The sequence below is a fragment of the Miniopterus natalensis genome, chromosome 1 (assembly GCF_054644295.1).
Source record: "Miniopterus natalensis isolate mMinNat1 chromosome 1, mMinNat1.hap1, whole genome shotgun sequence".
In the NCBI taxonomy this organism is placed as follows: Eukaryota; Metazoa; Chordata; class Mammalia; order Chiroptera; family Miniopteridae; genus Miniopterus; species Miniopterus natalensis.
In genome coordinates, this window is record NC_142081.1 from 148,283,819 (window position 1) to 148,309,166 (window position 25,348).

Here is a 25,348-nt window from a genome sequence, read left to right on the forward strand (position 1 = left end):
TCAAACTAGCAGGCCCAGAACACCTTTAGTTCAGACTTGTTTTGTTTGCCCTAAATGGTATTTTGTTTTTCTTTAGTTACCATAAAAAGGAACGAAGTACTGATAAGCATGGATGAACTTCAAAACCTTATGCTAAGTGAAAAGAAGCCAGTCATAAAAGTTCATTATTATACGATCCCGTATATGAAATGTCCAGAATAAGCCAATCTATAAATTCAGAGACTAGTGGCTGCCCAGGGCTGGGGGAGAGAAATGTAGAGTGGTTGCTAAGGAGTACAAGATTTCTTTTTGGGATGATTAAAATGCTCTAAAATTAGATTATAGTGATCGTTGTACAACTCTATAAATAGACTAAAAACCACTAAATTATACACTTTAGATAGGCGATCTTTATAACACTGAAGTTATATTTGAATAAAACAATTAAATTGATGATTAATACTAAGTAAAAGTCCATCCTTTGCACTTTATTTGAAAAATCAGAATGTCTAATAAAATTGGGCTATCATTGATTATTGCACGGCCATACCCTGCTGCAACTAAGGAGCTATTCCTCTTAGAAATAGCATGTACTATAGCCCTAGCTGGTGTTGCTCAGTGGTTAGAGTGTGGGCCCTTGCACCAAAGGGTTGCAAGTTTCATCCCCTGCACCAGTTGGGGCCAGTTCGGGAAGCAACCAATCAATGTGTCTCTCTCACATTGATGTTTCTCTCTCTCTCTCTCTCCCTTCCTCTCTTCCACTCTCTCTAAAATCAATGGAAAAAATATCCTTGGGTGAGGATTTAAAAAAAAAGAGCATGTACTATATGGTATGTCGGTGTCCACCATAAATGTCAATAGCAAACCCCTGTCATTATAAAAAAAAAAAAAAGCCTCCTGAGCTTCTTTGGGAGATTTTGGCGGGAGGGTATCCCCATTTTAAAACCATTCAAGCAAAAATTCACAAGCTATATATGAGAGCTACTGAGTAACTAACTCATATTATCACATTACTTATAGGTGAATAACCTTACCTATTAATAACACTTTCAAGTACATCTCTGGCATTTTCCTTAATTATTGTATACAATAAAAGTTAATTATCTTAAAACATAAAGAATCTTTAGAAAAATGACTAAATACAGCACTAGATACAGGAGAGACTTTAATCATCATTACAGCTGCAATAATCAATTACTAAAAAAGATATAACCTTAAGTAAATCATTGTCACTTCTTTGTGGGAACAGTTCCTTCAAGGTCTGAAGTTTAGCATCTTTAAGGTCCTCCAATTCCGAAAGGTCTTCCAATTCTGAAATACCATCATTATTTCTACCTGCCATGGTAGGAAGGCCTTGGGACTCTTCATCTTCAGATGGCTCAGAACTGAAAATATTTTCAGAGGAAAAATTTTAATGTATTGTTAATGTCATTTCATTACAATTGTGTATATACGCGTATATGAAATACAGCATATCTACAGTTGTTTTTAATATTAAATGATATCTATATCTGTCAAAGATTAAAACAACTTTTTTCATTTAAAAATGTTTATGTATATAAATCTACATTTCCAAAGTCTGCATACTCTGAAAATATCTCAAATTATCCATGCTGGGATGAAAAAGAACAAAATACAGGCATTTCCTATTTTTTATTATTAATCCTTACAGGAGGACATGAGAGAGAGAGGGAGAGAGAAAGAGAGAGGGAAAGAGAAAGAGAGAGAGAGAACTGGGGATTGAAACCACAACACAGTTATGTGCCCTGACCTTAAACTGAACCAGCAACCTTTCTGTGCACAGGTCGGCGCTCAACCAACTTAGCTACTCCAGCCAGGCCTGACTTTAAGACACACACACATGTATTGCATTCTCACTTCTCTTCCCTACATTTTTCACCTATGTTCTGCATATCAGATGAGTGTTATCATGTTGCTCCTAAGAAATTATGAAGCCTACACAAATACAAAGAAAAAATAATCTTCATGGCCTAGGTGACTAGAATTTAAGTATCAAAATCGGAATGGTGCCTGGCTGGCATGGCTCAGCGGTTGAGCATCGACCTAGGATCCAGGAGATCGCGGTTCAATTCCTGGTCAGGGCACATGCTGGGTTGCAGGTTCGATCCCTAGTGGGGGACGTGCGGGAGGAAGCCAGTCAGTGACTCTCTCATCATTGATGTTTCTCTCTCTCTCTCTCCCCCTCTCCTTCCTCTCTCTGAAATCAATAAAGACATATTTAAAAATAAAAAAATAGCCCGGCCGGGCGTGGTTCAGCGGTTGAGCATCGACCTAGGATCCAGGAGATCGAGGTTTGATTCCTGGTCAGGGCACATGCCCGGGTTGCGGGCTCAATCCCCAATGACTCTCTCATCATTGGTGTTTCTATCTCTCCCTCTGCTGCCCTCTCCCTGAAATCAATAAAGATATATATAAAAATAAATAAATAAATAGAATGAAAATAAAAAAAAATAAATAAATAAAATTGGAATGATCCCATCAATATCAGAATCTCTGCCAGGAACAAAGTATTTCTTTAGCAGGAAGTAATTTATTCCATATGAGGCGTTATTCTACAACAACTAACTTTAATCATGTTCCAAGTTTATATGTTTAGCCTGTATAAAAGACATTAGTGGCCAAATTTCACTTATCTCCCAAAAAAATCTTGTTTTGAAATTTTGGTTTTCTACCATGGTAGGCATTCTGGAGATCAGAGAGTACAGACTTTGCTATGCAGCTAGTTCTATTTTTTGACAGCTCTTAGACACATACCCAGAATCTGTAGTTTAGTAACTTCTCTATGCCTATTCACGTTAGATCAGTTATATCTATTAGGGCACTGACAGGAACATGTACTTTAAGTTTCTAGGTTGACTTCCTGAATCTTGCTCTGAGAAACTGCTCTAAATTAACAAGGTAAAATCAATCTCTTCCTCTGTCACTATGAAGAGACTGATTTTCAACATTTGAAGACAATTATATGTGTCTCCCTTTCCATTACACCCAGACTTTTCATTCCTGAAGTACTCAACTCTGAATTCTCACTCTGCCTCACTATGTTCATGCTTCCTATCTGATTTGTCTTCTAGTTCATTGAGAAAATAAAAGTATTCAGGTTGAAATCCTTTTACAATTCCTGCTTTGAACAACCCCTTTCAAAGAACCTTACTCTTCTGCATGATAACCTAAAGCTAGTGATCAAGCTTATGACCATTCAGTGGGATAAACTCATGTGTCTTTTTTTTTTTTTTTAATATATCTTTATTGATTTCAGAGAGAGGAAAGGGGGAGGAGAGAGAGAGAGAAACATCAATGATGAGAGTCACTGACTGGCCACCTCCTGCATACCCCTGACTGGGGATCAATCCCGCAACCCGGGCATGTGCCCTGATCAGGAATCGAACCCCAATCGCCTGGATCCCAGGTCAATGCTCAACCGCCAAGCCACGCCCAGCCAGGTTCATGTGTCTCTTGATGTAGTAAGTATTCAGGTGATGACAAACCTGATCATGCCTTGAATTTAATGTCCAGTTCACAGGAAATACAAGTGATAGAGAAATAAATTCAATACCATCATGAGGAAACAATCAGAAAAATCTACTGTCTCTAAGAAAAGACTTGATCTCCTTAATAAGATCCTTAAAAAGGAGGAGAGGAGGAGAGTGGACTGTTTACGATGAAGAGAGAGTTAAGAGTCATAACATACATTCAAATGCAGTGGATGTTCCTTGTTGGGATCCTAGTATGAAAAGCCAGCTATAAAGCACATCAAATCTGAACATAAACTGGGAATGACAGTAGAGAATTATTCATTGATAGCAATATTGGTTTTTTGGGAGGAGGGGGATGCATAACCAAGTATTAAAAGAAGAAATGTTGGAATGTCTAATTTATGTTAACATAGGTCATAACCAATAATATCAGTGATTTTGAACTGGTGTGCCACAAGAATTTTTAAAACATGCAATACCTGAGTAGTTAGTTAGGGGCACTGACCTCTTCTCCCTTAGATTGTCAAATAAGAAAATGGCAACAACCAACCCAAAAGCAGCTACCCGGTGTGAATGAATCAAAATTATACTTTTTTTTTGTCAGATCAGCAAAAAATAAATATATTTTTTGGTGTGCTGCAGAATTTTAGTAATTAGTTTGTGTGTGCCATGAGGTGAAAAAGGTTGAAAAATGCCAATAATAATAAATGAAACCAACAGAAAAAAGTATTGTTAAATCTAAATCCAAGAAATCTCTTTTTTCCAGCTATACTAGTGTCCTTTGGTGATTTCATCTACTCACATAGCTTTAAATATCAAATCTTTATTCCAGAAGGAGACTTGACTTGGGGTGGTGAACACACAATATAGGGTACAAATTATACAGGTTTCAGGAATTGTGCACTTGAAACCTGTATAATTTTGTTAACCACTGTCACCCCATTAAATTCAATAAAAAGGAAAAAGAAAATCTGTATTCTGACAACTCCTAAAATCAGGTACATAACCTAGATTTTCCCCAGAATTCAAATGTCACATTCAACTGCCTACTTTACATCTCTACATATATATCTAAGAGTCTTCTCAATAACAGCATATTCAAGGCTGCATGTTGCCCTAGCCAGTTTGGCTCAGTGGTCAGAGCATCGGCCTGAGGACTGACGGGTCCCGGTTCAATTCTGGCCAAGGACACATCACTCAGTCGCAGACTCAATCCCTGACCCTGGTCAGGATGCGTGCGGAGGGCAACCAACCGATGTGTCTTTCTCACACTGATGTTTCTCTCTCTCTCTCGCCCCCCTCTTTCCCTCCCTCCCTCTCTCCTTCCCTTCCACTCTCTCTGAAAAGCAGTGGAAAAAATATCCTTGGGTTAGGATTAAAAAAAAACAAAAACAAAAAAACTGCATCTTTCCTTTAAAAGGAGCTCCTCCACCACACCCCAAACAGTCTTCTTATCTCAATTAATTGTAACTCTATTCTTCTACTTGCTCAGGCCAAAACTCTTCAGGCCATCCTTGACTCCTTTCTCTTCTACCCCACATGAAATTCATCAAAAAATCTCTCCTCTACCTTCAAAATATATGCAGAATCTCACTACTTTTCATCATTTCCACAAGTACTAGCCTGGTCTAAACCTCCATCATCTCTTGCCTGGATTATTAAAAACAATATTCATGTTTCTACTACTGCTCCCCTACAGCCTTAAAGCCCTTTCAAACATAAAAGTCAGATAATTTTACTCCTCTGCTCAATTAGCTTCCCATCTCATCCAGAATAAAAGCCAAATAGCCCAAAGGCTTAACATGGTCAAGCCCCTCCTCTACTCCTTATGACCTCAGGATCTTCACTCAGCATCATTTGCCCCCTACTTTCCTCAGAAATTCCAGGCATGAAACCACTTCAGGGTCACTGAGCAGGCGATTCCCAAGGCCTGGAATACACCCTCCTCCCCCTTCCACAGGTTTCACTTTCTGATCCCCCTGGGTCCTTGCTCAGCTACTGTCTTCTCAATGAAGCCTTTTACTATCTGCGCTCTTAAGAAGCCATGCACACACCCCTGGTCCTGAATTCCCTATTTTCTTGCCCTTTATGCCCCCAATATCTATTATTTGACATACAGCATTTTTCATGTTTATCATTTTTCTACCTGACTACACTAGAAACTCCATGCTACCCCACAGAATACGCCCAAGAAATGTTTTGACTCTGGGACTCAAGAACAAATTATAAAGCAGTTATAAATGAACAAAGGTATTTATTAAAATAATTCTTCTATCTAGGGATAGCTTTAAAAAATTAAATACCTGCTCTCACTAAACTTACTGAAAATCACTGTTACCCAGAAACACACATACACACACAACCTCTGTACGTTTCTAAGTTAGAAAAAAATAACCAAGATATAGTAGGAAAAAGGCAAAAAAGAGAAAATATTTAAAATTAAGTAACTTTTTCTTTAAAAAACCTCTTACATATGCAACTATAATGAATCTATTAAGCTGCTTACACTATAATCACTGTGTCTTTGTTGAATTTTGTCTCTTGAGCTGTACTGGAGCAGTTTGGAGAAACAATATCTTCACTATCAGAAGACAAATCTATATACTGTATTCCTCCTTGATTCTTGAAATACGATATACTTGGTTTTCTTTCATTTACTGTAGTTTCTGGAACACTAGAATCTTCTGCAAAAGAAAAAAAAAGAGAAAGGTATTTTGAGCAACTTAAAAATAAAACAAGTTTTTGATAATTAGAATCACGAGCTAAATATCTTTAACTTCATTCACTGCTTCCATTGTAAAACCAAAAATTTCCACCACTTTTTAAAGAAAAAAATTACTGATCAACCAGAACTAGTGTTAAATGAATTTCCATTCACAGGTGATTTACTAGCAAGACCCTAGTGAAAACTGCAAAACCAGTTTGTGTTTTATATTCTAATCCTTTTCTCTGTGCTTTTATTTCCTAGTTCAGGTCTTACCTAAGAGAACATGGACACTAAAGCCTAAAAGACTTAAATTTCAATCCTGTCTCTTAGTCAAATTACTTAATTCTTTAAGCCTCAGTGTCCTCATCTGTAAAATAAAGATGCTTAATAATCACAGGGCTAACTTACACATAAAGTCAGACATTAAGCATTTAGTTCAGTATTGGCACACAGCCAGTCTCCAATAATCATTATGTCTTATGGTGGTGTTATGGGCTAAATTATGTTCCCTCTAAAATTCATGTTTCAGGTCCAAACCACAATACTTCAGAATGTAATGTATTTGGAGATAAGGCCTTCAAAGAGGTGACTGAATTAAAATGAGGCCATTAGGGTGGAGCCCTAATCAAATATAACTGATGTCCTCATTAAGAGACAGACACTAAAGATGTCCTTATACAGAAGGGAGGCCTTATGAGGTCACAGCAAGAAGGTAGCCATCTGCAAGCCAATGAGAAAGGCCTCAAAAGAAACTAAATCTGCCAACACTTTGATCTTGGGCTTCTTGCCTCCAGACCTATGGGAAAATAAGTGTCTGTTGTTTAAGTCACCCAGTTTGTTATGGCAGCCCTCACAAACTAAAAACGTTGGCATTATCTGTCCAAAACAAGTGAGTCCTTCTATCAAGGTCTCCTCTCTCCAAGGGCTGAGTTCTAAAATTATTTTCCCTTCTCCCAGCAAAACCCCCATTCTCCCTTATATATTCAAGGAGGAAGAGATCAGATTTAAGGAATTCACATTAAAGTAAAAGTAGTCAGTTCCTTAGTCTAGTGAACATATTTTAAAAAACAATGTCCAGACAACTCTTTAGTTCAAAGGTATTGATTTAAAAAACAATAGTTACCTTTTGTGGAATTGTGCACCTGAAACCTGTATAATTTTGTTAACCAGAATCACCCAAATACATTCAAGAAAAGGGAAAAAAAAATAGCTACCATTATCTACTTTGTAGGTGAATTTCAAGATCTCAAGTGAAACATTTTTAATCCTCCAGCAGCCCCTAGGGCACACAATACACCACCATTTTATAGATAAACCCAGGCTGAGAGAAAGCAACTTGTTCAGTCATATAGGAGAAAGCAGATCTGAAATCCAAGCCCAAAATCCTAAATCTTTACACTCTAATAAAACTCTTGGCCTCCCTGAAGGGCACTAAAACTAGAACATTTCTTTACTTCTTACAATGAAGTCCTTTCAACACCATTAAAAAGCAAATCAACCCTAACCAGTGTGGCTCAGTTGGTTGAGGCGTCATCCCATACACTGAAAGATCGTGGGTGCGAGTCCTGGTCAGGGCATCTGCCCAGGTTGTCGGTTGGATCTCCAGTTGGGGTGTGTATGGGGGGCAACTGATAGACGTGTGTTGTGTGTGTATGTCTCTCTCTCCCCTCTTTCCTCTCTCTCTAAAATCAATAAAAGCATGTCTTCAAGTAAGGATTAAAAAAAATTATACATGTATATAATAAAAGTCAAATCATATTTTTCCAAAAGAACAATTTTATAAATGTTGAGTGTGCCCTGGGCTAAGAACTCTGCATTGAAACAAATCATAGCAGTGTTAACTGTCATAAATATGAAGACATTTACAAATTCTATTTATTATGTAAAGCAATAAAATTACAGTCCAACTCCTGTAAAATAACTATAAAGGTACTATGGATTATGCTTTCACAAAGTGTTCCTGGTATATCACAAATTGTACATAAAACTAAAAATTTAGATCTTCAATGTATCACAAATTTGACCTAAAGCTAATGCGTATCACCTGAACACTTCAATGATAGTGTTCTGCTTTTTGTATTTTAAAAGGGCTTAGGGCAAAATGATTTGGATTGTCTTTTCTTCAAAAAGTCTCTTTATATATAAAGTGAAGAATACTCTTTTCAAGGTTAGTCATTTAAATGCCTAAGTGTTTGGGGGTCTAAAAATTCTATATTAGGAAAACTAGTTTCTTGAACTTAATTCTATATTCATCTTTTCTTTGATTTTTCTCTCCTTATTTTATACAGATTATAGTAAAAAATATAGGAAGACATACCAATTTTTAAAACTAATGTTAAATATGTTGTTAACCAGACAGAAAAAAAAAGGAAAAGTGGCTTATCTCCATCATGTACTCAATTACTTAGAGCTTTTACTGGATAGAGTTTTTACTGGATATATAATATATACCTTCAAAATATATACATTAAGCATGTATACTGCACTACACCAAGTGGCATTCAGAGAAAGTAGTGTGATAATATGGGGGTTGAGGAAAGATTATAGTATAACAGCATTTCTCAAATTCAGGACCCCTCTGTGCTCTTAAAAATTAAAGGCTCCAAAGAGTTTTCGTTTATGTTGGTCATATCTATGATATTTATATTAGAGAATAGAAACTGGAAAATGTTTAAATATTTATTTGTTAAACAAATTCTTTACACATTAACAAATATTTTTATGAAAACTATTATCTCCTCTTCTCTCACCAAATTTAGTGAGAAGAGAGCAGAATTGTTTTACATTTGTGAAAATCTCTGGTTTAATAGAGGAATGCTAGATTTTCTTATGTTTCTGCCATTAATCTTCTGTAGTACACTGTTTTTGTTTAGGTTTATGAAGAAAATCATACCTCATACAATTATATAACTAGAGAAAGGAGGAGTATTTTCGTAGCCTTTTTACATTACCATAGATGGTCCTCTTTGATACCAGGCCCAAATTTAACAGGTTTTAGTTTTTTTAAAGGTTAATTGCAGTCTGGAATCAGAAACCATATGAATAAACTTTTGCATATGTTACATTAAAACCCATTGGTCTACATTGTACTTTAATAGACCTTTAACCCCTACATTATTTTGTAACACTGCATGCATTGGTAATTTGGAAAATATTGGGTTCATTCCCTGATTGATTAATGAAGATCTTCTAAATGTTGACATATTTCATGATATTTTATTTAAAAATTAGATTATTAATATCACCACTGATCTCTAAATATCTATAGAGATTGTCAAACTCACAATCGTGGATACTAGTTTTCCAAAATCCAGACTTTCCTTTAAAAACTAGAATTTTATCACTAGCAGTAAATACTGTCATTTATCTTCCTTGATATTGCTGTTTATTTTTGAGAAAATCTGCTAAATACCAAAGTTTGCATAACTATAGTTTGTTGGCCAATCATCCTTTCAGGTAAAAATGGTGTTCTGTGAAAAAAATGACAAATTCAGTTCACAACTCAAAGCAATCACTCACATGCTTCCCCTTGAAATAACCATTGTATTTAGGTAAGCAGCAAGGGTAATTCATATTTTGTTTCACAAAATGTTATAAAAGTACCTACTGATAAGTTGAGGTTTACTGAAATTAATAATTTTTACTGTTTTATCAAGAACATTCTTAAGTAAAACTGGAATGTTAAAAAATTTAAGAACACAATGACTACTAGAACAGTTTGGAGTCTCGGTCTTGATTTGTGCTAAGGCACCAGCAGTTTTACCTACAAGTACTTTTGCACAATCAGTGCACATATCGACACTGTCAAAAAGGCAAGTAATGTTTTACCATTATGAAAACAGTTTTGAACTGAAGGTGCCCAAAGATTCACAGACCACACTTTGAAAACTAATGGGATACAGTAAAAGCTTGTTTACATAAAACATCAACTTTCCAAAATAGTCAATAATCTAGAATTAGAATACTGCTGAATGTTTAGATTTGTTTGGACTATTTTTGAAAATAAGCAACAGCAAAAATAGCTATGATATTCCAGATACAATGCTTTTTGACCCAAAGCAAACTAGCATTTTTAAGCAGCAGCACAAAAGAGACAAGGGTACCCACACACAAAATACAAAAATGAAGATAAGGTGAAAAGAAAAAACAATTATAAAGACACTGGATACTCTTCAATTCTGACATTTGCTGAATGCTTTCTGTGTTTAAGGCACTATACCAGGAAGTGGGGGATATGAAAGAGAAAAAAAGGCAAGTTACAGTTCAACTTGCCCTAAAGAAACTAATAACAGGAGCCAAGTAACCATGAAAACAAATAACTGTTATGAGACATAATCTGTAACATGAGAGAGGAAAAAACAAAATGCTATAGAAACATGAGGAAAAACTGTTTAGCCTGTCCTTTCATATAAAACAATTAAAAAGCCTATTATGCTTTAGGGATGGAGGATAATGATACTTTCTCATTACCAAAGGTAATGGGAACCTACAACATTAACATATGAAAGGAGACTCCAGGGTTCCAGGGGGGTAATTCCAAATGAAATTCCCCATAAATGGAGTGCACAAGAGAAGACAATCATACATTCCAAATTTTTCCAGTATGCTTACACCCATTCTCATATCTAAGTCTACCATGAAACAAAAGCATTTAAGCATGCCACTGATTTCACCTAAGTGGTGTAAGATCAAGGAACACTCAAAAACAAAACAAATCACTACAAGGAGATTATGAGTTCATATGGAAATAGTCTAAATCAATTTGATAATCCACAAATAAAGTGATTTCCCAAAGTAAAATGAAAACACATAAATCTCTATACCTATGTGCAGACTTAACAATAAGTGTGCTATTTTTTTTTTAAAATATATCTTTATTGATTTCACAGAGAGGAAAGGAGAGGGAGAGAGACAGAAACATCAATGATGAGAGAGTCATTGATCGGCCGCCTCCTGCACACCCCTGAACGGGGATCGAGACCACAACCTGGACCTGTGCCCTGACAGGGAATCGAACCCCAATCACCTGAATCCCAGGTAGCCGCTCAACCGATGAGCTACGCCGGGCCAGGCAAAAGTGTGCTATTTTTGATATTCTAATTGTGTGTTGCTATACATGGTTCAATTCTTTAAAACCGCAAATGACTTTCAAGGCAGTTCCTTTAAAAACCAAGTAAAACACATCACATATTTGATCCTTTAAAAGAGTTATTACTAAAACAATAGATTGTAAAATTTGGACAGTCTTTAATCTGGATGTCAGTAGACAGGGAAATACCTTTAGCATCTTAGAAAAGATACATAAAACTATCTCTCTGATGAAAGCTCTAAAAACAAATAATACATTAAATATAAGATTGAAGAGTAGTTTCTAACATATTACTCTAAGAAAGAAGAGCATTTCAGGTTTAAGTCAAAAGAAAAGATAAATACAGAAAATGTAAAGGAAAAGAAAGTCTTGCTATTAGTATTGGACAAGGAAAAGTGTTAAACCTGAGAGGTAATTAATAACAAAATTTATATCTAAAATAAAAACATAACTGACATATGTCTCAACTACATACTAATAATGAAATACCTACACACTGCAGGATATATAAGCAAAAAATTTAACAGAGATAAGTATGAGGCTTTAACTCTCTTCTATAAGCTCTGAATAGAAAAGAGAGCACAAAAATACTTAAGATCTAGAACAGTGTCTTTCAAATATTTTTAATTGGAACCCACTGTGAGAGACTCATTTTAGATTATGACTCTAAACAAATTGTTAGACACACACATATAACTGAAACAAAAGTTTCAAAGGCTTTATTATAAGTGATGATTTTCAGTTCATTGTACTCCATTAAAAAATTAGTTACATGTATTTAGTAAGGATCCAAGAAATTGACTTTATGATACATTTGTGATCCACAGTAAAAAAATATACATATAGATAATAAAACTCATCTATTAGTTGGCACACCATTATATCTATATTTAGATTATATTGTCTTCTTTTCAAGTAGTCTTAGAAACATTACAGAAATTGTGTGTTAGATCACACAAAAAAAATCTCAGTAAATTCGAGAGAAGAAACACTGCAGACCACATTCTCTGTTCACAAAACAGTGATATTAGAAGTAAATGTCAATAAAGACATTAAAGCAAAATTTCAGTCACTTGGAAATTTAAAGAAATAAAAACCATAGGAACAACTTATTTGAAATTTCAGGTCAAAAAGGAAGGAAAAAAACAAAACTATATCAAAATTAACAATACATTGTATATGACATAAAACAAGAATTTAAATAATATGGTAGCCCTGGCCAGGTGGCTCAGTTGGTTGGAGCACTGTCCTGTACACCAAAAGGCTGCAGGTTTGATTCCCCAGTAAGGGCACATATCTAGGTTTCGGGTTCAGTCCCTAGTCGGGGCGCATACTGGAGACAAGCAAACGATGTTTCTTTCTCTTCTCTCTCTCTCTCAAATCAATAAACTTATCCTGGGGTGAGGATAAATATAATACTGTGGTAAACTAAATGTAAGATTAAAGAAATAGATTAACTGTTCACAGATGCAAATGGGAATTTAGACTCTAACTGTTCGGGTAGGCAGCTAGAAAGGTATCAGCTGGGAGAAGCTGGGAGAGGCAGCTGGAGCTTGAATGCGATATGTGAGAAAAAAGGAAAATAGACAAAGGAGGTGGAAGGCCCCTATGTGAGCAGGACAGATTCAGAGCCCCTTCAGGATGTGGTCTAACTAGTGGCATAACACCTAGATGAAGGAGCCTTATAGCTTAAAGATACATTTTTTTGAGACATGAGGGAAAGGGTGGCTTACTCCTTACCTAAGGGTGTTCCAGTGTAGGGGTATAACTCCTCTAAACTCCCAAATATTGGGGCACTCGGTTTGGCCTCAGCCAGTTGAGTTGCCCGCTCAGGTCCTATTTGAGTGTATTTCTTTCCTACAAATAAAACCTCAGCTGCTTTTGCTGCTATTTTTTGTTTGAATTCATTACTATAAGCAAGACAAGAACCACTGCTGACATAATGATGACATTTCAAATATAAGAAAAAAGATTTGTCAATAAATAGTTCTGAAACAATTGACTTGTAAATGCCAAATAAAGAGCAAAGGAAGAAACTGTGTCACCCTTTCTTTAGCCCTTATAATAAATTCCAAACGAGATTTAAGGTTAAAAATGTTAACACAAACCCAACTCATGTCCATTAGTTTAGCTATCAAAAAAACACACAACAAAGACCAACAGAAAATAACAAGTATTGGCAAGGATGTTAAGAAACTGGAATCCTGTGCACTGACGGTGGGAAAGTAAAATTGTACAGCTGCTGTGGAAAACATATGGTGGTATCTGACATGATCTAGTAATTCCATTTCTGGGAATATACCCCAAGTAAAAACAGGGTCTCAAAGATGTATTTGTACACTTATTTCAAAGCAGCATTAGCACCCGGCTGGTGTGGCTCAGTGGTTGAGCTTCAACCCATAAACCTGGAGGTCACAGTTCGATTCCCAGTCAGAGAACATGCCTGGGCTGCGGGCTCAATCCCCAGTAGGGGGTGTGCAGAAGGCTGCGATCAGTGATTCTCCCTCATCATTGATGTTTTTCTCTCTCTCCCTTCCTCTATCTGAAATCAATAAAAACATATTAAAAAAAAAAAAAAAAGGGCAGCATTAGTCACAAGAGCCAAAAGTTGGAAGCAACACAAGTATCCATCCATGAATGAATGAATGAACAAAATTAGGGTATACATACAATGGAGTATTTTTCAGCCTTAAAAAGGAAATTCTGACATGCTACAACATGGATGAACCTTGAAGTCATTATGCAAACTGAAATAAGTCATTTACAAAAAGACAAATTCTGTATGATTCCACTTTTATGACGTACCTAGAGTAATCAAATTCACAGAGACAGAAAGTACAAGGGTAGCTGCCAGGGGTGGGGGGTAGGAGGTAACTGTTTAATGAGTACAGAGTTTCAGTTTTGCAAGATGAAGAGTTCTGAAGATTGGATGTACAATAATGTGAATGTACTTAACACTCCTTAAACTGTGCACTTAAAAATAATTAAGACTGTAAATTTTATGTTATGTATATTTTACTACAATTAAAGTTAACACAGTTGTGCTAGAAGGAAATATGGATAAAGTATTTATGTGGTAGTAGAGAATGCCTGTCTGTTCAGGACCTAATTCCAAAAGCCTTAAAGGAAAGAAGAAACTGACGACATAAAAATATAAAATTTCTCTATGGGAAACAACAAACGGAATTAAAAGAAGAAAATTAAAAACTTATGAATCAGAAAAAGAGAAAAACAAAGGAACATAGAAAAAATCCAAATGGCTAACACACTGAAAACATACTTAATCTTAAAAATAAAGACTAAAAATAAGCAATTTAATTGCCTACTGGCCTGTTAAGGATTAAAAAGATTCACAATATTTTAATGTAGTATTAAAACCCAGACATCTGAAAATCAAGCAGTACTCCGGTACGAACTGGTAAAACTTCTGTGTAGGGTAATCTGGCAATTACTAAAATATTTCTTTTATTTCCTAAATTCTGACATTTCCAGGAATTTTCCCACAAAACTGTACACATGCAAAAATATGAGTAAAAGGATGGTCACTACAGCATTTTTTGATAGCAAAAAACCCCGACAAAAACCCAAACCACCAATGTCCATTAATGTGAATCTACATGAACTACAATACAACTATATAGTAAGGCACTCTGTAGTCATTAACAAAAAAAGAGGTATAGCATATTTTACATGAACTGACATGAAAAGTGTAAATGCTCCCTTCATTACACAATGTGGTATCACTTAATTTTTTTTTTTTTTTAAGATTTTTTATTGCTTTTTAGAGAGAGAAAGGGAGACTGAGAAAGAGAAACATGGACGTGAGAGCAGAACATCAACTGGCTGCCTCCTACAGGCCCCCCACTGGGGATGGAGCCTGCCGCTGGGGATGCGGATGTGCCCTGACTGGAATGGAACCAGCAGCCTTTCAGTGCAGGGGACCATGCCCCACCTACTGAGCCACACCTGCCAGGGCTTATCATTTAATTTTTTGTAACATTTTGTTTTGAAGAAAACAACAGGCAAGCATGTAAAGTAAAAAGGATAGAAGGAAAACACAAACAAAAAAATGTAGATTTTAAATGTACTTAAGATTTTTACTTCACTATGAGTACTCATATTTCTATTAGAACAATTCAGCACTAAATCTTTTACCAAGTACTAATTTTCAATTAACACTAGCAGACATTAAGAAGCCAGAATGACTGTACAAAAACATAGAGATGATTCACATTTTGGATAAACTCACCTGAAAAAGACTGAGTTAAGACCCAAAAGTTACAGAATCATGATGCTAAAATGATATATTCTGTGTCATTCAAGGGGTCATATCCATTTTACTGTTTGCAGGGACTTCTGAGAACATCTAGGCAAAGGAATTGAAGTCCAACACCACTGATGTACTCAAGATCATATACTCTGTATGTGGCAAAGCAGTGCTCTCTGGAAATCTTTTTGATAACTGATATAATTTTAAATTTTTTTCTCACTTATTAACAACTATTACTTTCAACAGGACAAGCACACTGACATGGCAACCACTTTAGAAGACATTTATGTCACCAAGAAAAGAAATCATCAAGCATATACTAAAACTTTCCTTAATTACAACCTCAAAATAATCTATGAATCTATTTCCTTCACAACTCTCCCCACCTCAGGTAAAATTTCTCTACAAATATACTCAATTTTCAACAACTCTGAAACATGTTTTCTTGACATTGCTTCCCTGTGAAGCTGTTTCTCTTTCCCTTCATAAAGAGTAGTCATCTCCTTATCTTTGTACTGAAACAAAGGTCAACAGTAACTTTTTTGTAACCTTCACCTGAGGACATTTTTTCCATTGCTTTCCAGAGAGTGAAAGAGAGGGAGGGAAGGAGGGGGAGAAAGAGAGACAGAAACCTCTATATGAGAGATACAGCGACTGGTTGCCCCGCCCCCACACTTGCTCCAAGGGGGGCAAACCCACAACCGGGGTACATGCCCTTGACTATGTGCCCCTGACCAGGGAATCAAACCCAAGGCCCTCCAGGCTTGGGCCAACACTCTAACCACTAAGCCACACCAGCCAGGGCTTTTTTTTTTTTTTTCATTTACCAATTTTTTAGAGAAAAAGATAGAGAAACATTGACTTGTTCCATTTCTTTATGCATTCATTGGTTGATTCTTGTATGTGCCCTGACCAGGGATCAAACCTGCACCTTTGGCATATCAGGACAATGCTCTAACTGAGCTACCGAGCCAGGGCAACAGTAACTTTTAATTTCCAAGAAAAGTGGTCAGTTCCTATTCAACCTGACTTCTCTACATTTGATACTGTTCACTATACACCAAATGGTGAACTCTTCTTTCTTGAGCTTCCAGGATACTATCATTTCTATGACTATTCTAGTCATCCTTTACATCTATCATTAGTTTTCCATCCTTTAATCATCATTAAATGTTAATGTTTCTCACTATACACCTTGCTAAGGACATTTTTTGTTAACTACAACTATGATTCCTAAGTTGACTTCTCAGGCTCCAAACTCTGATGCACATCCTTCCATTAAACCTCTTTACTGAAATATGAAGTAACTCAAATTCAACATGTTTTGGTATCATCCTCCTAAATGTACTGCCTAATTAAGTTGATAGCGTCAATCACCCAGCTGTTTAAACAAGGAAGATTTATCTTTAAACTTTGCCAAATGCCATAAAATATATGCCATATAAAACTTCCCTGAATTGCCCTCTATCATCCCTACTGTCATTTCCCTACATTTAGGCCTCAAATGCAATAGCTTCATTGTCTTCTCATATTGAAATGCTCTCTAGTCTGTACCAAATGTCAGTGCTCCCTTCACAACATGTAAATGCCCCTAAAAACCCAGCAGTTTATATTTCCCTTTTCAGCTTCATCTATATTGCCCTAAACGTCCTCTTCCATAACCTCCCCCTTCCCATAAACACGGCACAGACTCTTTAAGGCAACATATATTTTCATCCCTTGTTCACTGAATTAAATGATTCATTGGTTAGGGACCACTCAAAGTAATCCATCTGTGACTTTTCCTGATCCTCCCAGGAAGAATGAACGATCATTTGTGAATTGGATTGTAATCCTACACTGCTTAATATCATCCCGTCAGCTACCATATTGTACTATTTTAGCTATATATATTTACATGTCCTTTCCCCTTGGTGCTCCTTGAGGATCACAGTCTAGTAAGAGAGACACAAATACATAACATTAGGAAGTGATAAATACATAAAGTTGGGGGTGGAAGGGAGTTGTTACTTAGAGAGAGTGATTAAGGGAAGGCCTTCTAAAAAGGGTAACATTTCACTAAGCCCTAAAGAAGAAGCTGAGAGTCACATGCAAATATGAACAGGGCCTTGGAAACAGAAGGAGGAAAGACTGAACCATGCTTGGTATTGTCAAGAAACGATGTAGCTGTGTCACAGTAACTGAAGGAGAGTAAGAAATAAAACCTTAACTCAAATTAGGTAACAAGATTAGCTGAAAGAGTAATTATAGGTGATTTTTTTAAATTTCCACCCTATACGCTGACTTAGACCCTAACACTCTACTGTAAATAAACAAATATAGCAGTATCCTACAATGGCAGAATATGAAGTTACCATAAAGGAAGGTAAATGTTCATATCTCACTGATAATTACCCAATCTCATATCCAATCCTGATCTTAAACCTAACTTTGGTATCTTGTTCTCTCCATGGTCCATACACTTAATTCATTATCTGCATCCCCCATGCTAAGTTGGCTTTGGTCTACTCCAAAATGCTGGTCTGGGACAAGACTTTGATTCCTAATTTTTAAAGGCATGCTCAATGGCTTACAATAGGTACTTCATACCTATTCTGATATACAAAACCATTTTTTTCAATGACCTAAACTAAAATTTTTATCATTCATTTATATCATTCCTACCAGCAATCTAGTTTTAAAACCCTGCCCTTTCTTTCTTTGAAAACTCTCACTTTCTTTCTTCCCCATTTCTACTGCCATCACTAAATTTGGATTATAAAAGCTTCCTAAATGATTTCTCTCTCTTCAAAACCTACCCTCTAAAAACATATAGTACTCACAACTATTAGACTGACTTTTTTTACTGAACAACTTTCTTTCATCATTTTACTCTTCTACTTAAAAAGTCTTTAATGGGTCCCTAGTATCTTAAGGTAAAGTAAAAACTTAGCCTTAGTTTTCAAGATTCTTCGAAATTCACGGTACCATTTATATTACTCTCTTCTTAAAGCAAAGCTCTATCTCTATTCCTAATGGGATGAAATCTCACCATTCCCAGAACAAACTTAATTTTCATATTTTCCAGTGTCATCAAGGCTGACCACATGATTCCTAAAGATAATCTCAGTTTCTCAGATGTACCAAAAAAAGAAGTCCAATAAAAAGGAGTGGTCTCCTCAGACAGAAAAAAAGAACAGAAAAGCATCTTCTGATTAGAAAAGGCAATTAAGAATTTTACATTACTAACAAATAACTATAACATCCCATTGAGTTCCAGTTTAAAAAGTACTTTTATTTTACATACCAAAAAATTGTGGGATCTCAGATTTTAAGTGACTTGCCCAATGTCCCATTTAAAATTATGAACAGAGGCTCTTACTCCCGAGCAATACCTGCAGTGGAGGACCCTCCCCAGGAGCAGCAGCCTGTCAGCATGGCTCAGGAGTTTGTGAACTGCAACATCCAGCCTGGGAAGGTGGTGGTGTTCATCAAGCCCACCTGCCCCTACTGCATACGGACCCAAGAGCTCCTCAGCCAGTTCTCCTTTAAACAAGGGGCTTTGAAGTTTGTCGACATCACAGCCACCAAGGACACAGACAAGATTCAAGATTATTTGCAACAGCTCACGGGAGCGAGAACAGTACCTTGAGTCTTTATTGGTAAAGAGTGTATAGGTGGATGCACTGATCTAATAAATATGCATGAAAAAGGGGAACTGTTGGTGCACCTAAAGCAAATTGGAGCTCTACAGTAATTACAGAGCAGACCACAGGCTATCTCCCTTGAGAGCTGGATGACATTGCGATTGATGGCAGCGCTTCCTGGTGGATGGATGTGGAGCTACCTTTACCCAGCTACAACGACTGTTTACTTAATATTCTGATCTATCTAAACCAAAAAGGGGGGGGGGGTTTCTCGGCAAAAACAGGCTTTTCTTCTCTAGACTCTATTAAAAGTGGACCTACTTGCCACAAACCACAGGTCTGAGAAGGTTGATGGACATCTTGGGTTTCTTCCAGATTGGTCCTTGGGTTCCAATAGACCCTGACAAGTTATGGCTCGGGATTTCCTCAATGACCCCCAAAATTCTCTTTTGCATGTGGTTCTTTCTAACTGTTCTTCATGTGCCAGGACTCCTCTATATCTTAAGCCAGTGTTTCCCAACCTAGTTTATCCCAGGTCCCCTACAATGAATTAATTTTATGCTACCGACTAAAAATTTTGTTAAGTTTGAATTTACAGAGGTTGTATTATGAAATCAATAGGTATTTTGAATGTGCTTTTTCAAACTACCTGTGTCTCCCCCATCCTATCTTGAGAATCATTGCTCTAAAGCAGTGTTTTTAACCTTGGAAACACACACAGCTCATAGGAAATGCTCAACAGTTCTGGGAAGGGCCTGAGGATCCAATTTTAGAAACACCACATGAAAAGTCAAGCACAGTGGGCCTAAACTTGGTGCTACAGGGCTCGGAGGTGCACGTGCAGATGCTGTGATCATGTGGCAACACTGTTAAGGGAGATGATTGTCCAGGTACACCTGAACAAGGGTGTATTGATTTGTTTAGATTATAAAGAAAAGTTAAACACAAATTCAAAGCATTATCATAAAAAACTTGCAACCTCCTCCCTCAAGAATGTCTGTGAAAGTAGCTGAATTTGAGAAACACTGTCTTAAATGATTTTCTCTCCTTTTATCCCTCACTCTACGAAAACTCAAGAACCCCTCATTATGAAGTTTGTTCTAGAATTGCAAGATTAAGTTAATTTCCTTTTGCAGTCTCTAGTGTGAAAGGTTAATTTCTTCTGTAATAAAGAAGCAATCATAGATGACAGTGATTTTTTTGGTTCGCTCTTTTCTATGCTCTCAGGTCCTTAAGGAATGATCTGAATGTGAACACATCAATTTGAAGCTCTATCCATGTTTGTCCCCTGCCATTATGAATAAAGGCACATGCTACTGCCCTTAAAGAAAATAAATAAAATAAAATAAAATAAAATAAAATAAAATAAAATAAAATAAAATAAAATAAAATAAAATAATAAAATAAAATAAATAAAATAAATAAAATAAAATAAATAAAATAAAATAAATAAATAAAATAAATAAAATAAGTAAATAAAATAAAATAAAATAAATAAAATAAAATAAATAATAAAATAAAATAAAATAAAAAAATAAAATAAAATAAAATAAAATAAAGAACAGAGGAAGCTTCTAAGGCACTCGAAATTCCATGCCTACAACCTCCCTGCCCTAACTATATAAGAAACAGATTAATGTATTTACTGTTAAAATAGTAAAGTACCTGATGTTTAGACGTTAACTAAATCATGTTATGCAAATCAAATTATCTGCTGAAAGGATAAACACAGGGATATCACTCCTGTGCTTAAAAATCCTTCAGTGCTTCCCCACAGAATTCAGAAAAGTTCAAAGCTCTTCAGACAAAGCCTTTCAAACTCTCCTAACTACTATTAATCCAAGAAACCAAATCCCACCATGTTCCATTTACACTACAGTATTTAAAAATATTATTCCAATAACTTGTAGGGACTCTGCCATCATTGTTACATTTAAATAGAAGAGTAGCAAACAAAAGAGAGATACCAAGGGTTAAGACATATATATTAATAATCTTGTCAGGGCCACATTAATTTCAAAACTGCTTGTGAAATACCGAGTGTTACATTTAAAAGGGGATCACTGGAATAAACACTAAAATAAAACTTCAAATATCCCTTTCACCCTCAATTAGATTGCTTGGCTCTGGTCAGTGTGGCTCAGTGGTTAGAGAGTTGGCCTGAGCACCAACGGGTCTCAGGTTGGATTCCTGGTCAAGGGCACGTACCTGGGCTGCAGGTTAGATCCTCAGCCCCAGTTCGGGGTTTGTTCGAGAGGCAACCAATAGATGTGTGTGTCTCTCTCTCTCCCTCTCCTTCCCGCTTTCTCTAAAAATCAGGAAAAGACTGCTGAATCTCAGAAGGGGGGTAGGGAGCAGAAAGAGATTAACCAAAGAACTTATATACATATATGCATAACCTATGGACACAGACAATAGTGCAATGAAGGCTTGGGTGGGGGTGGGGGTGGGGTGCAGAGGGGTCACTGGGGGGAAAAAGGGGCACATCTGTAATTCTTTCAACAATAAAGATAAATTTTTAAAAAATTCATACTAATGTAAAAACAGAAAAAAAAAATTCAATGGAAAAAAATATCCTTGCGTGAGGATTAACAAAAAAAGGAAAAAAGAAAAAGAAGAATTAGATTGCTTGGATTTGAGTTCTGATTCTATCTACTTCCTAATAATTTAACCTCCCTGGGTCTCATTCTGCAGAATGTGGATATCTCAGGACTGTTGTGCCAGTTAAACGAGAGAACGTGAAGCACTAAGCACTGTGTCTAAACATAGCAAGAATTCAAATATATTCTAATTTTTAACTGTTCGAAGAACATAGATTAAAATGGAAATGCTAATTTGGGGCTTCTTCTCAAACCCTACTCTCCCTGACAGCCTGCTAGAGGTTAAAAATGGTTCATTCACCATGAGGAATACCAATAATTCTTCTGCACTCGTGATCTCCAGGAAGTCAAGTAGTGGCAAAATCTGAATGTGATCTGATCTTCATTTGTTCCTACTGGCTGTCTTCAGGCACCTGGAATAAAGTCTAGCTCATAGTAGGCGATCAATATTTTTTGGAGAAATACTGGAATCAGTGTAAACGTCTGGCCAAATAACTAGTTGATTCATAGGACTGAACTAAATTCTTACTTCAACTTCCATCACTGGGCCATATTCCAAGAACTCATATAAAAGTGAAGCAGTTATGGACGCTCAGTTGGAGGTACATGGTGTCTATGGCAGTCCCAAAACTGTATTCAAAAGGGCACAGTGAAAGACAATGCATTAACATGACATCAAGAATAAAAATTAGAATCTCTTATGCCTTTCATCTTTTAAAAATGTTTCCTGATGTCCCATCCATCTGTAACATTAAAACTCACCTGTTTTTTCAGTGATATCTGAATCAGGGCTCCCTGCCCTGCTAACTTCCCCTTCAGCATTCTCCTCTTCAGCACTAAGAGAAATTGGTGAAGACGGGCCAGGCTGGGAGGGCTGAGGGGTTGCTTCGGGCGCTTCCTCAATCTTACTTCTTTTTTCAAAACGAAAACGATCCAGGTTGAAAAGATTCATATTGATAGAAACCACCACCCTGTGGGATTGGGAGTTCTAAGTGAACTTATCTGCAGGGAGAAAATATAAAGAGAGAGAGGCCATGAAAACAATATAAAATACAAAGCCATAGCAGTTCATTCCCAAGGCTATTAAGAGACCGCAGATGTGCCAGTGGCTCGGGATGACTATTATGGCTGCGCTTCATTGTTAGGCCACAACGATGAGAAGGTGGCCAGAGGTATCTTTCTAAAATCTCTCCATTGCTCTTTTCACTCCCCTTCGCTCCCCACCCCCCACCCCCCCACACACACCCCTCCTTCCTCAAACCACAAGCTGACCCTCGTGCAACCTCTTACCCCAGCACGCGCGGGCACGTTCCCCACGCCAACCCCCCTGCGAGCCGCGCGCCCGCCCACAGCGAGAGGCTCCCAGCACCGCGGAGGGGCCAGCCTGGAGAAAGGACGTGCCAGGGCCCGCGCCTCGACACTGCGGGGACACAAAGGGGCCAAAGAAGGGGAGCGGCGGAGGCCGTGCTGGCGGGCACCCGCCCGGAAGTTGACGCGGCGCGAACCCAGCTGAGAGGAAGCTGATAGGCTCGCGCGAACACAGGGAAGGTTCCGAGGCGGGGAGTGCGCCGCGGCATCTCTTTCATGCCCACTCACTCGTTCGCTCTCTTTCTCGCTTTCTTCCTTCCTTCCGCACTTCCAGTCTTGCGGTCTCGGTGCGATGGAACAAAGGTTGGAAAGAAAAAAAAAATAATTCCTGACGTGGGCGACGGGAGCCCGGCCGGGACCTTCCAAAATAGCACGGAGAAAGCCAACCAGCGCCTAGTGATGACGCAACACGCAGCCCAGGCTCTTCTTTTTCCCTAGCGACGCGCGGGCGGAAAATGGTTGGGCGCGCTGTTGTCATGGTAACTCGTATCTTGCCTTTCTGCCTGGGAAGAGGGTTTATGGCCTGTTTCTCGGGTTGGCCAGAGAGCGGTTAAATAGAACAATAATAAATAGCACAACGACAATACATAGCATAACAATAATATATTATGCAGTGTTTGGTATGTTACAGTCTGTATTTTGGGTAACATGTAGATAGTATGATAATATCGTGCTAAATGTTTTATGTATATAATCGGAACTCTTATAAGAAGTCTATTTTTACCAAATAAGGAACCTGAGGCCTGCAGATGTTAAGAGGTGAATTAGTAAGGAGTTAAAAACCCGGTAAGTTGAGCTTCAAAGCACACACAGTGCCTCTTCACTGTTGGCTGGCGTGTTCTTAGAGTGGAATATGACACTAACTCACCTATATATTTTTTATTTTATATCTTTATTGACTTCACAGAGAGGAAGGGAGAGAGAGAGAGAGAGAAACATCAATGATGAGAGTCGTGGATCAGCTGCCTCCTGCCAACCCCCCCCGCCCCCCCGCCCCCCCTCCCCCCCTCCCGTGGGGACCCAGCCCGCACCCTGGGCATGTGCCCTGACCCCAATAGAACCTGCATCTCCTGGGTCCCAAGTTGATGCTCATCCTCTGAGCCATGCTGTGTGGCTAATTCACCTGTCTGGATGGAAATATTGCCATAAGAATATTTACTCCTGTTGTTCATTAGACTACAGGGGCAGTTTTCTGAGCTGTAATTTGATCCTCTGGTTAAAAAGGAATTACTACAAATCATCTGCCAAATACATTGGTCATTGTAAACTTAAATTGGCATCCTGTTTTATAAATCAGTGTTTTGAATTGTAACACAAGCCCACAGATTTATCAAATGTGGGCACACATAAAACAAGTGTTCGAACCCATAAAATTCAGTATCAAAGCCTGAAAAATTGAAATTTCACCCTGGCTAGGTGGCTCCGTTGGCGAGTCATCTGGTACACCAGAAGGAGGTGGATTCTGTTCCCGGTCAAGGCTCATGCACAGGGTGTGGGTTCCTTCCATCCCTGGTTGGGGGGCATATGGAAGGAAACCAGTCAGTGTTTCTCTCTCACATTGATGTTTCTCTCTCTCTTTCTAAAATCAATGGATAAAAAAGAATATTTGCTTTATATTCAGATCTAACATTGAAAATGTATTCCACTAGGTAAATGACTTTGGAAAAATTATATATAACTTCTCCACCTTAGTTTCCCCATCGTTTAAATGTGGTTGGTGATGACTATTAGGACAGTTTTCTGCAACAGTCCTAACCCCTTGACGTTTTTGTACAGCTAGGCAAGAATCAAAGACCCACATACCATATATCTTAATATTTAAACGTTATAAATAGAGATAACAAAACGTAAAAATAAAATACGCTCTGTTGTCCTATTTTGAAAATGACCTGGAAAACCAGGTTGAATTTATGTATCAAACAAAATGTGGTGATTCAAGGAGAATTGGTTGCACCAAGTATCCTGCCTTCCCTATGTTACCTCCTCCCACTGTAATATCATTAGTATGTGGACACCCACCTCAAATGTCCAACTCTGACCCCACCTAGGGATGCCATATTTGTAAAAAAAAAAAAAAAAAGGATGCTTTCTTAATCTGAATTTTACATAAACAACAAATACTTTTTTAGTACAAGTATGTCCCATGCAGTACTTGGAACTTATACCAAAAAATTATTTGTCTGTCTGATATTCATTTTAAAAAGGTGTCCTGTAT

At 37.4% G+C, this 25,348-nt stretch overlaps 2 protein-coding genes across 4 annotated transcripts in view; one reads left to right on the forward strand and one right to left on the reverse strand.

Annotated features, from left to right (window-relative positions):
- SMARCAD1 (SNF2 related chromatin remodeling ATPase with DExD box 1) overlaps window positions 1–23,485 on the reverse strand; it is an 82,121-nt gene extending 58,636 nt beyond the window's left edge. For 2 of the 3 annotated variants that reach the window (XM_016206006.2, XM_016205989.2), the window contains exons 1-4: window positions 23,362–23,485; window positions 22,528–22,767; window positions 5,980–6,157; window positions 1,193–1,364 (exon numbers count right to left, since the gene is read on the reverse strand). In XM_016206006.2, the coding sequence (XP_016061492.1) occupies window positions 1,193–1,364; window positions 5,980–6,157; window positions 22,528–22,717 (540 nt within the window). In that variant the 5' untranslated portion in view covers window positions 22,718–22,767; window positions 23,362–23,485. Of the gene's footprint in view, window positions 1–1,192; window positions 1,365–5,979; window positions 6,158–22,527; window positions 22,768–23,055; window positions 23,150–23,361 lie in introns of those variants that run through there. The other variant, XM_016205997.2, reaches the window with a different exon arrangement.
- Window positions 18,955–19,319, forward strand: LOC107531875 (glutaredoxin-1-like). The gene is given in 1 exon segment (XM_016206045.2): window positions 18,955–19,319. A coding segment is annotated over 1 exon segment (321 nt). The 3' UTR covers window positions 19,276–19,319.
- Window positions 23,486–25,348: the final 1,863 nt, after the last annotated feature.